Source organism: Gavialis gangeticus, unplaced genomic scaffold (assembly GCF_001723915.1).
Source record: "Gavialis gangeticus isolate Ggan-Ray unplaced genomic scaffold, GavGan_comp1, whole genome shotgun sequence".
Lineage (NCBI taxonomy): Eukaryota > Metazoa > Chordata > Crocodylia > Gavialidae > Gavialis > Gavialis gangeticus.
Window position 1 is genome coordinate 50,989,930 of NW_017729032.1, and position 10,720 is coordinate 51,000,649.

Below are 10,720 nucleotides of genomic sequence, written 5' to 3' on the forward strand. Positions count from 1 at the left end.
GAAATGGACAGATGAGAACCTGATGGTGTTCAACACCGAAAAATGCAAGGTTCTCCACCTTGGGAGGAAAAACCTGAACCACGCTTATAGGCTTGGTAGTGCTATGCTGGTTAGCATTACAAATGAAAGGGACTTGGGGGTCATGGTTGACCAGAAGATGAACATGAGCCTTGAGTGTGATACTGCGGCTAGTAAAGCAAGCAAAACACTGGCTTGCATCTATAGATGCTTCTCAAGAAGATCCTAGGACGTCATTCTCCTGCTGTACTCGGCCTTGGTGAGGCCTCAGCTGGAGTAGTGCATCCAGTTTTGGGCTCTGCAATTCAAAAAGGATGTGGAGAAGCTTGAGAGGGTGCAGAGGAGAGCCACGCGCATGATCAGGTCAGGAAAACAGACCTTATGATGAGAGGCTGAGAGCAATGGGGCTATTCAGCCTGGAAAAGCGCAGGCCCAGGGGTGATCTGATGGCCACCTGTAAGTTTATCGGGGTGCTCATCAGGATTTGGGGGAATGACTGTTCACCAGAGTCCCCCAAGTGATGACAAGATTGAACAGTCACAAACTCCACTGTGACCAGTTCAGGCTGGACATAAGAAAGAACTTCTTCACTGTCCAGGCCCCGAAGGTTTGGAACAGACTGCCACCTGAGGCAGTTCAATCACCCACTTTGAATACCTTCAAAAGACATTTGGATGCTTATCTTGCTGGGATCTTATGATCCCTACTGACTTCCTGCCCCCGGGGCAGGGGGCTAGACTTGATGATCCTCCTGGGTCCCTTCCAGCCCAAATGTCTATGAAATCTCTAATTTTTAAACATTAATACAACTTCTGTAGAATATTACTTACTGTAATACCTGGCACAATTTAGATAAGGCACATTCAATTTTAGGGTGACACTGGCAGTGATATCTGTACTTAAAACTGCCTTATATTTTTCAGTCTAGAGTCTAGGATCTTTCTGTTTGTTTTTGAAAAATTTGCCAAAAACTTGAATATTTCAGGCCACTATTTTTCATGCTATGTGTCCCACTCAGGGGGATTTTTTTTAAAACATACTACGGCAAAACAGTTCAGAGCAAAGATTAAAGAAAAGTGAAATGTTGCTTTACCCATATTAAATTCTTACAAATATTGTTTCACTGACAAGCATTAAAAACCTCTAAGCTTTGGAGACAGAGCTTGAAATATGGAAGTTTACTTTGTTACCAGATGCAACTTTTCTTGCCTTAAAATTAATGAAAGGACTGCATAACATGAATAATGAAGGACAAGGAATTTCATCTAACAGCTCCTATGCTGATTCCATAAACTTCAGTTGAGCCACAGCACTTTTTAGAAAGACCTTTAATACTGATTTAAAGATTTTCTTGTTATACAGAGTCCAGAGTATTCCTACATATTTTTTTCCACTGGTTAATCATCCTCACTATAAAAAGCACTTGCACTTTGTTTTCAAATCTGAACTGGTCTGGCTTCTGTTTTCAGCCAGTCTATTGTGCTACGCTTTGTCTGCAATTTTGAAAAGGCCTCTATTACAAAAGATTTTCTTCCCCATACAGATCCTATAAATTATGATCATGCACCCCCTCTGACCTTCTTTCCTGTTAAATTAAATAAATTAAGGTTTTTAATTTCTCACTGTAAAAGCAGTTTTCAGGTTTCAAATCCTTCTTGCAGCTCCTTCCCAAGTACCTTCCAAATTGTGAAGATCATTTGTAGGAAGTCTGATGCCAGAACTGGAGAACTGGACACTGTATTCCAAAGAAGGCATTTAGACAGCATGGGCAAGGAAACAGCGGCTTGACTCAAAGGTAAAAGCAGAAGCACAGAAACAGTGCTGAATACAAGCAGAAGGGAGTGAAGTCAAGGGGAGTGGAGCCAAGGAATGTTTTGGAGGCATGAGATGGAGGGATGGGGATAAAGGGGGATAATGGGCAGCAGTGACGGAGACAGGAAAGAAAGGTTTATAACCCCTATAACGCATGAAACTCTAGAATTTGGAACTGAACCTCAAATTCCCAAGTTTTAAAATTTCTGACTGGCATATAGCTGTAAAACCCAAGGGTAAAGTAAGTCTCTCAATTTCTAGACCCAAATAGAAGATAACAGCCTACTGGTGCAACTAGAAAGGGGTACACATGGGAAAAAAAATGATGACCCAATTGGTCCAAGTACAGTATCCCAAGAGACAGTAGATGGAAATGCATCAGGAAGTTCCTGGTGTGGCATAACAGCAACAAGACTAGGCCCCAAACTCCTGCAAGTTCAGCAGCAAGACTGTTACTTCTATATCGTAAATAGTTCTTTATACAAGTTCCTGTAAATAGGACATTGTTTCCAAACCAAAAGCCTCATCAAGACACCAGAGATTGCATTCAGCAGCTCACTTGCCCTGTGCCAGTTCAACTGCTGCTTCAAGCACAAGCTACACTGCTCAAACAATAACTACTGCAAACTCCTTAGCAGCTCTAAGAGGGTTAAACACTGGATTGCATCACTTCCTGAGCCAGAGAGAAATGGCAGCAATTACAGCAATTAATCTTCATGCTTCTCTTTCAGTAAAGAAAAATCAGCTTACAACATGCATCCCCAATTTTGGAGAGCTGATTTTTTGGGGGAAAGGTATATGTGGTATGCAAGTAAATGTGTTATTCAGATAGCGCAGGTGACAAAAACCTTTCCCTAAAGTCACAATTCTGTTGATGACGCATGCGAAGATCAAGAGTGCCACATAAAATTTTAGGAGCATACAGGCAAGGATTCAGCTCGCTTTTTTAAACCTAGAAAGTTACAGGGGGGAGAAAAGGATGCACAGGTTGCAAGGTAAATGCTCATACTCAGAAAATATGAGACTCAAAGTTACATATGCAGCCTTAACCTAGCCCCCTTGTACATTATGATACAGTCTTTAATTGCATGTTAATGTAATTTTTTTCCACATAAGCCCTACCTCATTCAGTGCACAGACTGGACCTGTCCTGGAGGTGAATCAAGAAGGTGCAGTGAAATTGTCAGTATGATCAATGCATCTCTCACTTAATGCAGAAGTTGGAAGGTATGTAACAAATAAGGCAGGTGACTGCAGGGAAAAAAAGGATTGTCTTATGATTAAGGCACTTGAAGAAGACCTTTCCTAACCGGAGTCCATCCCCGCATCTGCTATGTACCTATGTGATGGTAGCCAAGTCATTTTTCACAGATGGCCACTTACTGTACCTTCTTTATTTCCTGATTGCCTAATACTTGGGGTCACATTTGCCAAGTGCTAACCCTCACTTACAAATCTAAAATCAGTTTAAAATGTACTTTCAACATACAAAGTTACATGGAAGTTTAATACTCTGGGAAAAAAACCCAATGTCTGTGTATCAAAAATTGGGCATACAACATTCCAGAATGTGTTTGATAAATAAAACCCTCAATATATCAGTATCTCTGAACCCTGGCTGTAAAAGGGGAATTAAAGTCCCACCTGCTTTTATGGGCATGATAAGATTGCTTCACACATGAAGTATTCAGATTCTTAGGTGACAGGTGCCACAGAAAATGCCCATGCAGAAGCTATTAATGCCCTACTTCACCATAGTATTAAAATAGCATGGAGTAACTAAGAAATGACAACCCACACTGAATGATGAGCATGGATTTTAAAAAAAAAAAGTAATACCTACCCATTCAGTGATCATTGCCCAACCTGTACACTGAATGAAGCAGAAGGAACATGGAAAAACAGTTCTTTATTGGGGAGAGTCAAGAAGTTACCACACACAAATTTACCTGGTATTTGCCTGACAGACTGCAAGTATTTAAATCAAAACAGAGCTGAGTGAATTCTCAGCAGCTGCTGGGGGAGCTGCAGTGGGAAACACTCACTCATGTTTGCTCACTCACATGCACATCCATAAAGACACATAAAAAGAGGAAATGAAGCCAATAGTCAGCTTCTCCCAACTCAGAAAGGGGTGCAACTAGATTGAGGAGAATTTACAAAAGTTTACAGAGAAAGATTACAGAATAGATATATCCCATGCATCCCTGACTATTTTAAACTGTTAGATACTACTCTATTTTCTCCCATATCACAAATTCTCAAAAAGATATACACCTTGTTTTGGGAAGGCACAATGAAGGGAAGGAAAGATTTTTCCAGAATTATGACTGAATCCTGACTGCATGGCTGAATCCTGACCATCGCTGCTCAGACAAAAAAAAAAGAGAGAGAGATAAAGCTAGGAAGCATCAGCTAGGAAAGGGTGAAAACTAACAGTGAGGCCAAATATGCACTATATCCCTTCCTCCCCACCTGGAAAAAGACAGCACTGAGACCCACTACTCTTCCGCTCTGGAATAGTATAAGGTTTCTGACTTCTGTCTGCAGCTACTCCTCCACCACCTGTTGGCTGCCACAACTTCTGGGAACAGGACAGGGTTAAACTGATAAGCAGCTCGACTCAAAGGCAAAAAACACCAGCACAGACAATAGACTAGATAATATGGTAAGACAATGTGGTTTTCTCACTCTCAAATGTGTAGGGAGGGATACAAGTAGCAAAGCCTGAAGAGCAAGTTTGAGAGGAACTCAAAAGGGGCCTAAAGTTTTATCCTGGAACCATGTAATTAAAGACTATCATAATATATACACGCAAAGGGACAGAATTCGAGTTGAACAGACAATCTGAAGTTTGAGCACTTCATTTTGCAACCTTAGCATTCTTAACACATATCATGTCATATCCAATAATTTTAATTGACTGCAGTATCAGACGGAACCATTACATTTAATTTTCAGGCTGATGAAAAGAGTTTGAAATTTCAACAGATAAAAATCAAGCAGCAGATCTGCAGAATTAGCCTCCAAAGTAATTCAAGTCTTCTTATATTGACAACAGACAATATTTAACTTCATAAACATTTTATAAATTATTCTTGACTAATCTTAGGGTGAGAATTATTCAAGGGTACAGCCAAAAGCACTTTAGCAAATGTACCCCACCACTCCCTACCACCATCTACATAGAAATGTAATTATTGGCTGTTTGCTTCTAAAGTAAATCTGGGTGGAAATTTCTCAGCTGAAACATTATGTGTAGTGCCCTGAGAAAATCATGGGTTTCTTGTTGAAAAGCCATAGCACGTGCGAGGGTAAAGTATCATTTTTCATGGATTATCCACTGAACTACCACCGATCTCGGCAAATGGGTCCTAGTATTCTGAATATTCACTGAATATTCTGTGAAAAAAAGATACTTTATCCATGCATGTGCAGCAGGCAGGCACACAGACAGCGGCAGCAGAAAGCCAGGGCTAACAGAGCTTATCCCCCCTCAAACGCAGAGCAGCGCAAAGGGCCACAGAGCAGCCTGGGTACAGGCTCCAGGCAGCTGCAGCAGGTGTGTGTGTGGTGGGCGGGGCAGGGGGGAAGCCACACACAGACAGACACAGAGCCTGCATGCAGACAGGATTGCTACAGCAGGTAAGTTGGGTAAGGGGCATTTGGGAGGGGGTGCAGATTGAGGCCCCCACAGGTCTGAAGCGAGTGGGGCAGGGGCAGATGGAGCCCCAGGGTGGGTTGAGAGATACTCTGAGCCTGGGCAGGTCATCCAGGGACACGGGGGGGCTTCCCATTGCTGCACGCACCTCAGGATCTGTGCGTGGAGCAGAAGCAGGCTGTCCACTGAGGGCTGGGTTCTGTGCCCTGCTGCTCTTTACCTGAAAGCCAGCTCCAGGAGCCAGCAGCAGCAGGCACATGCGGTTACGCTGCTCCTGGGGCAGGGACAGCAGGGCACAGAGCCCAGTTTGCAGCTTGCAGCCCACCTCCCCCCGCACAGATCTGGGGGGAATGTTCCCCCCAGGCCTCTCCAGAGGTGCGTGCAGCAGCAGGAGCCCCCCCCGCCCCACACACTCCTGGACAAGCTGCCTGGGCTCAGAGCATGTCATGATCCAACCTGGGGCCCCACTCACCCCATTCCCTCCCCACTGTGGGGGCCTCAATCTGCCTCCCCACCCCCATGCCTCTTCCCAGATTTACCTCTTTCTGTCTCTTTCTCAGGGCTTAAACAGACATTACATTTGTCCCTCCACAGTAGCTGTTTTAACACAAGAAAAAGTAACCGGCCACATGTTTGTTATTACGCTAAAAAAATGACCTGTTTTCCACAGAAATGGCAGATCCACAATAAAGTTGCAGTTTATCTTTCCAAGATAAATTTAACATGTGGTCAAATCTGAGAAACCCCCACAATACCCTGCTTCCCCTCCTCTGCTTCAACCCACCCAGTGGGCAGCTGGTAGGCAGCCAGGCAGAAACTAGCTTCCAGGCAGCCTTGCCCTGGTTGCTTCCCAGCAGCAATGTAGACAGGGGAGCAGCAGGGGCAGGAGCTTGCAAGTGGGACCAGTCTCCAGTCTCAGGCTACCTGAAACACCTCTGAAGTTTGCGAAGGCAACTCTCCAGCCAGTGGGTGATAATAAGGAACAGCTCTAAGATCCCTCAAGTCTCCAAGAGAGCTAGTCAGTGAGGACAGACTCAGCAATAGGCTTGCCTGATTAGCTGCTGCCACCATGACAACAGCTAATGGAGGCCAGAGACAAATGCAACAGTGGGAAGTCTCTGCCCTTAGGCTGCCTGTGAGCCCGTTTGAAAGGGCTTGTAAGTAACTTGAGACTGGAACCCAATACTCAAATGCAACTCTGGCACTTGGCTGGAAATTGGACAATTTAAGGCTAATTAAAATTATTAATTAACATTTGGAGTTTCCTCAGAAAAGACCAGCAGCAGAGAAGGCAACCTCAGATACCAGCTACTCCAGGGTCAGAAAAAATGGAGGAAACTTCAGAAGGTGAGACATGTTAACACGCTACTAGTAAGCAGCTATGGCTGATTTTCCCCAGAAGCTTCAAGCAGGAGGAAGTACACATCTATGAAGCAAATTTATGGGACCAAGCACAAAGAAAGGGAATTATTCCCTGCAGTCTTCCCAAATCTGAACACTTCACAAACCCATATATTTGTGGTTTAAGAAAAAGATAAAAAGTATCTTCCTCCATTTTCTATTAACTGATTAACACTTGTATATAACAGTGGTACAGTAACTTGCATTTTCTACCTCTAAGACTAATCTAAAATAATTTCTCTTATACATTCACACCTCTCTTTTGGTTCCAGTCATGAGCATCACCAAGCTGACCAGCGTTATAGGTATATCCATCTTGCTGATTAAAATAGTCGTCAGTGCTGAATACAATGCCATCACGACTTTGACCAAGTAGAACACTGTCAAACAAAGGAAAAGAACAAAACCATTACAAATTATCCAAATCTTATTTTTTAGGAAGAAAACAATAAAATGATATTGGAAAATTCTAATGGCATACTATTTATTTGGAGTTTCTTAATACCTTCAGATCATACCTGAATTTCTTTTACATGCCAATTTTCAAAATTAAGCACTATTCTTTTCTCTCCACCACTTCCTTATATGTTTTGCTTTCCCTGCATAGAACAGAAAACATGCTTTCACCCTTACAGTCCACATCATGATAGGTTCTGACCTCACATTCTTTTAACATCTTTATACTCACAAAAATATGGGAAATATTACCCCCATTTTGTAACTGGGGTGCAGAAGAAACAGTCACAAAGGGCATTTCTGGTGTAGCTGGGAACAGAACTTGTTTCTTTTGAGTCTTTGGCAACACCTCAGGCATTGGGTTTGCTTTCATTCACCTTTATCTGTACTGATCTAGCACAAAGTTAATGCCCAGCAGTTTCTTTATTACTAGACCAAGGACAACAGTCACAAGCACCCACACAATCTTGCAGGGCATCTTACTGAGCAAGTTCAGGACTGGAATCTAACATTCACTCTTGCTAAAAACTATCCTTAACTCATACCTTAGTTTCTCATCTTATTTTAAACAAGTCTTGCATATGATTTTTTCACATTTTAAACTTCTCTCTGAGCCATAAAAGAAAGCTATTGACTCCTACTCACCAGCTTTTCCTAAACCTTTAATGAAAAACCCTGTTTTAATATTAGCATATGTTATCTTTTCCCTGTTAAGAAAAAGTAGTCATTCCTTTATGGAAGTAGGATTAAAATCATTACCATACTATCAATCCCTCATGTAAAAACATGCCTTAATAGTTTGATAGTAAGAGATTTTGTCTCGTAAGTATTCGATACACTATTATTTATACACAAGCAACAAAAAGAACAAAACCAACAAGGGTAAGACACTTTATTAAAATGTCTGTGAAGAAAACGTTATCAGTTAAAATGTTTGTAAAAAAGAAAAATATAAATTGATGTCTATTCTTTGACATACACTTGCCTTTTCACCTGTTCTCTTGCAGATCTAGCCCTCTAATCCAGGGGCGGGCAATTATTTCGGGCAGAGGGCTGCTTACCCAGTTTTGGCAGGCTGTGGAGAGCCAAATGGGTAGCCCCGCCCCTTGACAGGAGCCCTGTCCCCGGTCACCATCTTGGGACTAATGTCCCAGGGCCAGCACCGGTGGGGCCCAGAGCAGAGCGCAGGCTGGCAGAGATCTATGGAGCCGGGCTGGGTTGCATCAGCAGGGAGAGGGAGGAGCTGGCCCAGCTCCATAGAGCCCCTGCTGGCTGGGACCCTATACACCTGCTGCCCTGCTCTGGGCCCCACTGGCACTGGCCCCGGGGCACCGATGCGGGCCCCGTGCTCCCACTGGCTCCCTGCCCACTCACACCCAGTGCCCCTCAGCCCTGTGATACAGATGGGGGGTACCACACAGCCCCAACCCCCTGCTTGACAGCAGGGAAGAAGCTGGTGCTGAGCGTGGGGAAAAGCAGCCCCTTGCCACCCCATGGCCAGTGCTCCCTGCTGCAGCCACTCACAGCCCACGTGGGGCTGTCTGGAGCAGGCACAGGCAGGCCCATATAGGCTGCAAGCGGCTGCAGCACTCAGCACCGGCCACATGGCAAGCAAGGGACCACTTTTCCTTGCGCTCAGCACCACCTTGTAACCCGCCCCCGCTGCCAGCCTGGCAGTGGGGCCAGGCTACAAAGTGTTGCTGAGCATGGGGCAGGGGGAAACAGCCCCTTGCCCGCCCCATGCCCACCGCCCCGCATTGCAGCTGTTCGCAGCCAGCCTGGGGATGCTTGTGCCTGCTCCGGACAGCCCCACGTGGGCTGCGAGCGCCTGCAGCAGGGAGCACTGGCCATGGGGTGGGCGAGGAGCAGTTTTTCTTCGCACAGGGAAGGAGCCCAGGGAAAAGTTGAGCGCGGGGTGGGAAAAAGCAGCCCCTCCCCCACCCTAAGGCTGGCGCTCCCTGCTGCAGCCGCTTGCAGCCTGCAGGGCTATCCGGAGAAGGCACAGGCAGCCCCATGCAGGCTGCGAGCAGCTGCAGCATGGGGCGCCAGCCATGGGTTGGGGAAGGGGCTGCTTCCACCCACCCCCACGCTCCTTTCCTGCCTGGGGTCCCTCCCGCCCTTCTCCCCCACCACACTTACCTGCGGTTCCAGCGCAGGGCAGCCACGCGCTCCCAGGCCAGAAGCCCCAGCAGGGGTTTCCAGCTGGTGGGTTCGGGTTGGGTGGGTCCCAGTGTTGTTGGAGTCCACTGGGCTTCCCCTGGGTCCTACTGCCCTTGGTTCCTGTCATTTTTGACAGGAACCAAGGGCAGAGAAATATTAACTTTCTACATTTTTAGGGGCCCCAAGGGCTGAATAGAATGGTCTTTTGGGCCAGATCTGGCCCACAGGCCGCATTTTGCCCACCCCGCTCTAATCCATCACACTTCACTTTCTGCCACCCCCATAATTTGATATCCACTTGTAACATGGATTTATCCCTGATGTTTTTACTAATTTTCATTAAGACTTATTTTATCCTGTTATTTTTAACCAAAGTGCCTTATGTGTAGCAAATATATGGGGCTGGAAATTAATAAATTATTTTATTATAATTAATAAAATCCATACCACACCTGTTCCATCAGAATTACATTTATGTACAAAATAAAGGCTCCAAACCGTCAAAAATAACATTGTGCAGCCCCAGTAAACATCTGCCTGAATAGTTCTTTTTACAGTGTGTCGCTGGGGGAAGCACGCAGCTGGACAAAGAGCAGGGAGACAATGATGGCACACGGGGGGTGGGGACAGAGCACTGCCACCTCCCAGGAGCAGGGCCAGGGCAGGGAAGCTCACTGGGCTGGGGTGAGGGCAGCAGCACCCCTCTGCAGGGCGGGGAAGCTCACTGGGCTGGTATGTGGCCACTGCGTGCGAGCTTCCCTGCCCTGCGGATAGGCGCCACTGCACTCGCCCTGCCTTGGCCCTGCTCCTGGGAGGTGGAGGCACTCCATTCCTGCCCGCCCATGCATACCCCCTAGGACTTCTCCAAGTACCCCCAGGGGTACACGTACCCCCAGTTGACAACCCATGAGCTACTGGCTTCTTTTGGCTGGTGTATCTGATAATGTCACTAATGCGACATAAATGCTGCGTGCATGTGCGCAGCTGCACAAACGTGGCCAGGAATGCAGCTGGGCAGCATGGAGAGCAGCATCTTACTGGCAAGTCTGCAGGGAAGAAAGGGTGTTGAGGAGGGAAGAGATGTCGGGGGAGCAGATGGCGGCCCTCATGGTGAGGAAGGGAGTGGGGTAGGGGCTGCCCAGTCAGGGCAGTGAATGTGACACTGGGGCTGGGAGTGGGACAGAGCCATGGGCAGCACAAGGGGGTGGGGTG

The 10,720-nt window shown here is 46.0% G+C and overlaps 1 protein-coding gene across 4 annotated transcripts in view; it reads right to left on the reverse strand.

The window, feature by feature from the left end:
• The window catches only part of N4BP2L2 (NEDD4 binding protein 2 like 2), a 118,139-nt gene that overhangs the window by 88,119 nt on the left and 19,300 nt on the right, over positions 1-10,720 (reverse strand). For 3 of the 4 annotated variants that reach the window (XM_019524515.1, XM_019524516.1, XM_019524514.1), the window contains exon 3: positions 7,148-7,272. The exons of the other annotated variant lie outside the window; for it this stretch is intronic. In XM_019524515.1, coding sequence (XP_019380060.1) covers positions 7,148-7,272 — 125 coding nt within the window. The remainder of the gene's footprint in view (positions 1-7,147; positions 7,273-10,720) is intronic. 4 annotated transcript variants of the gene reach the window in all.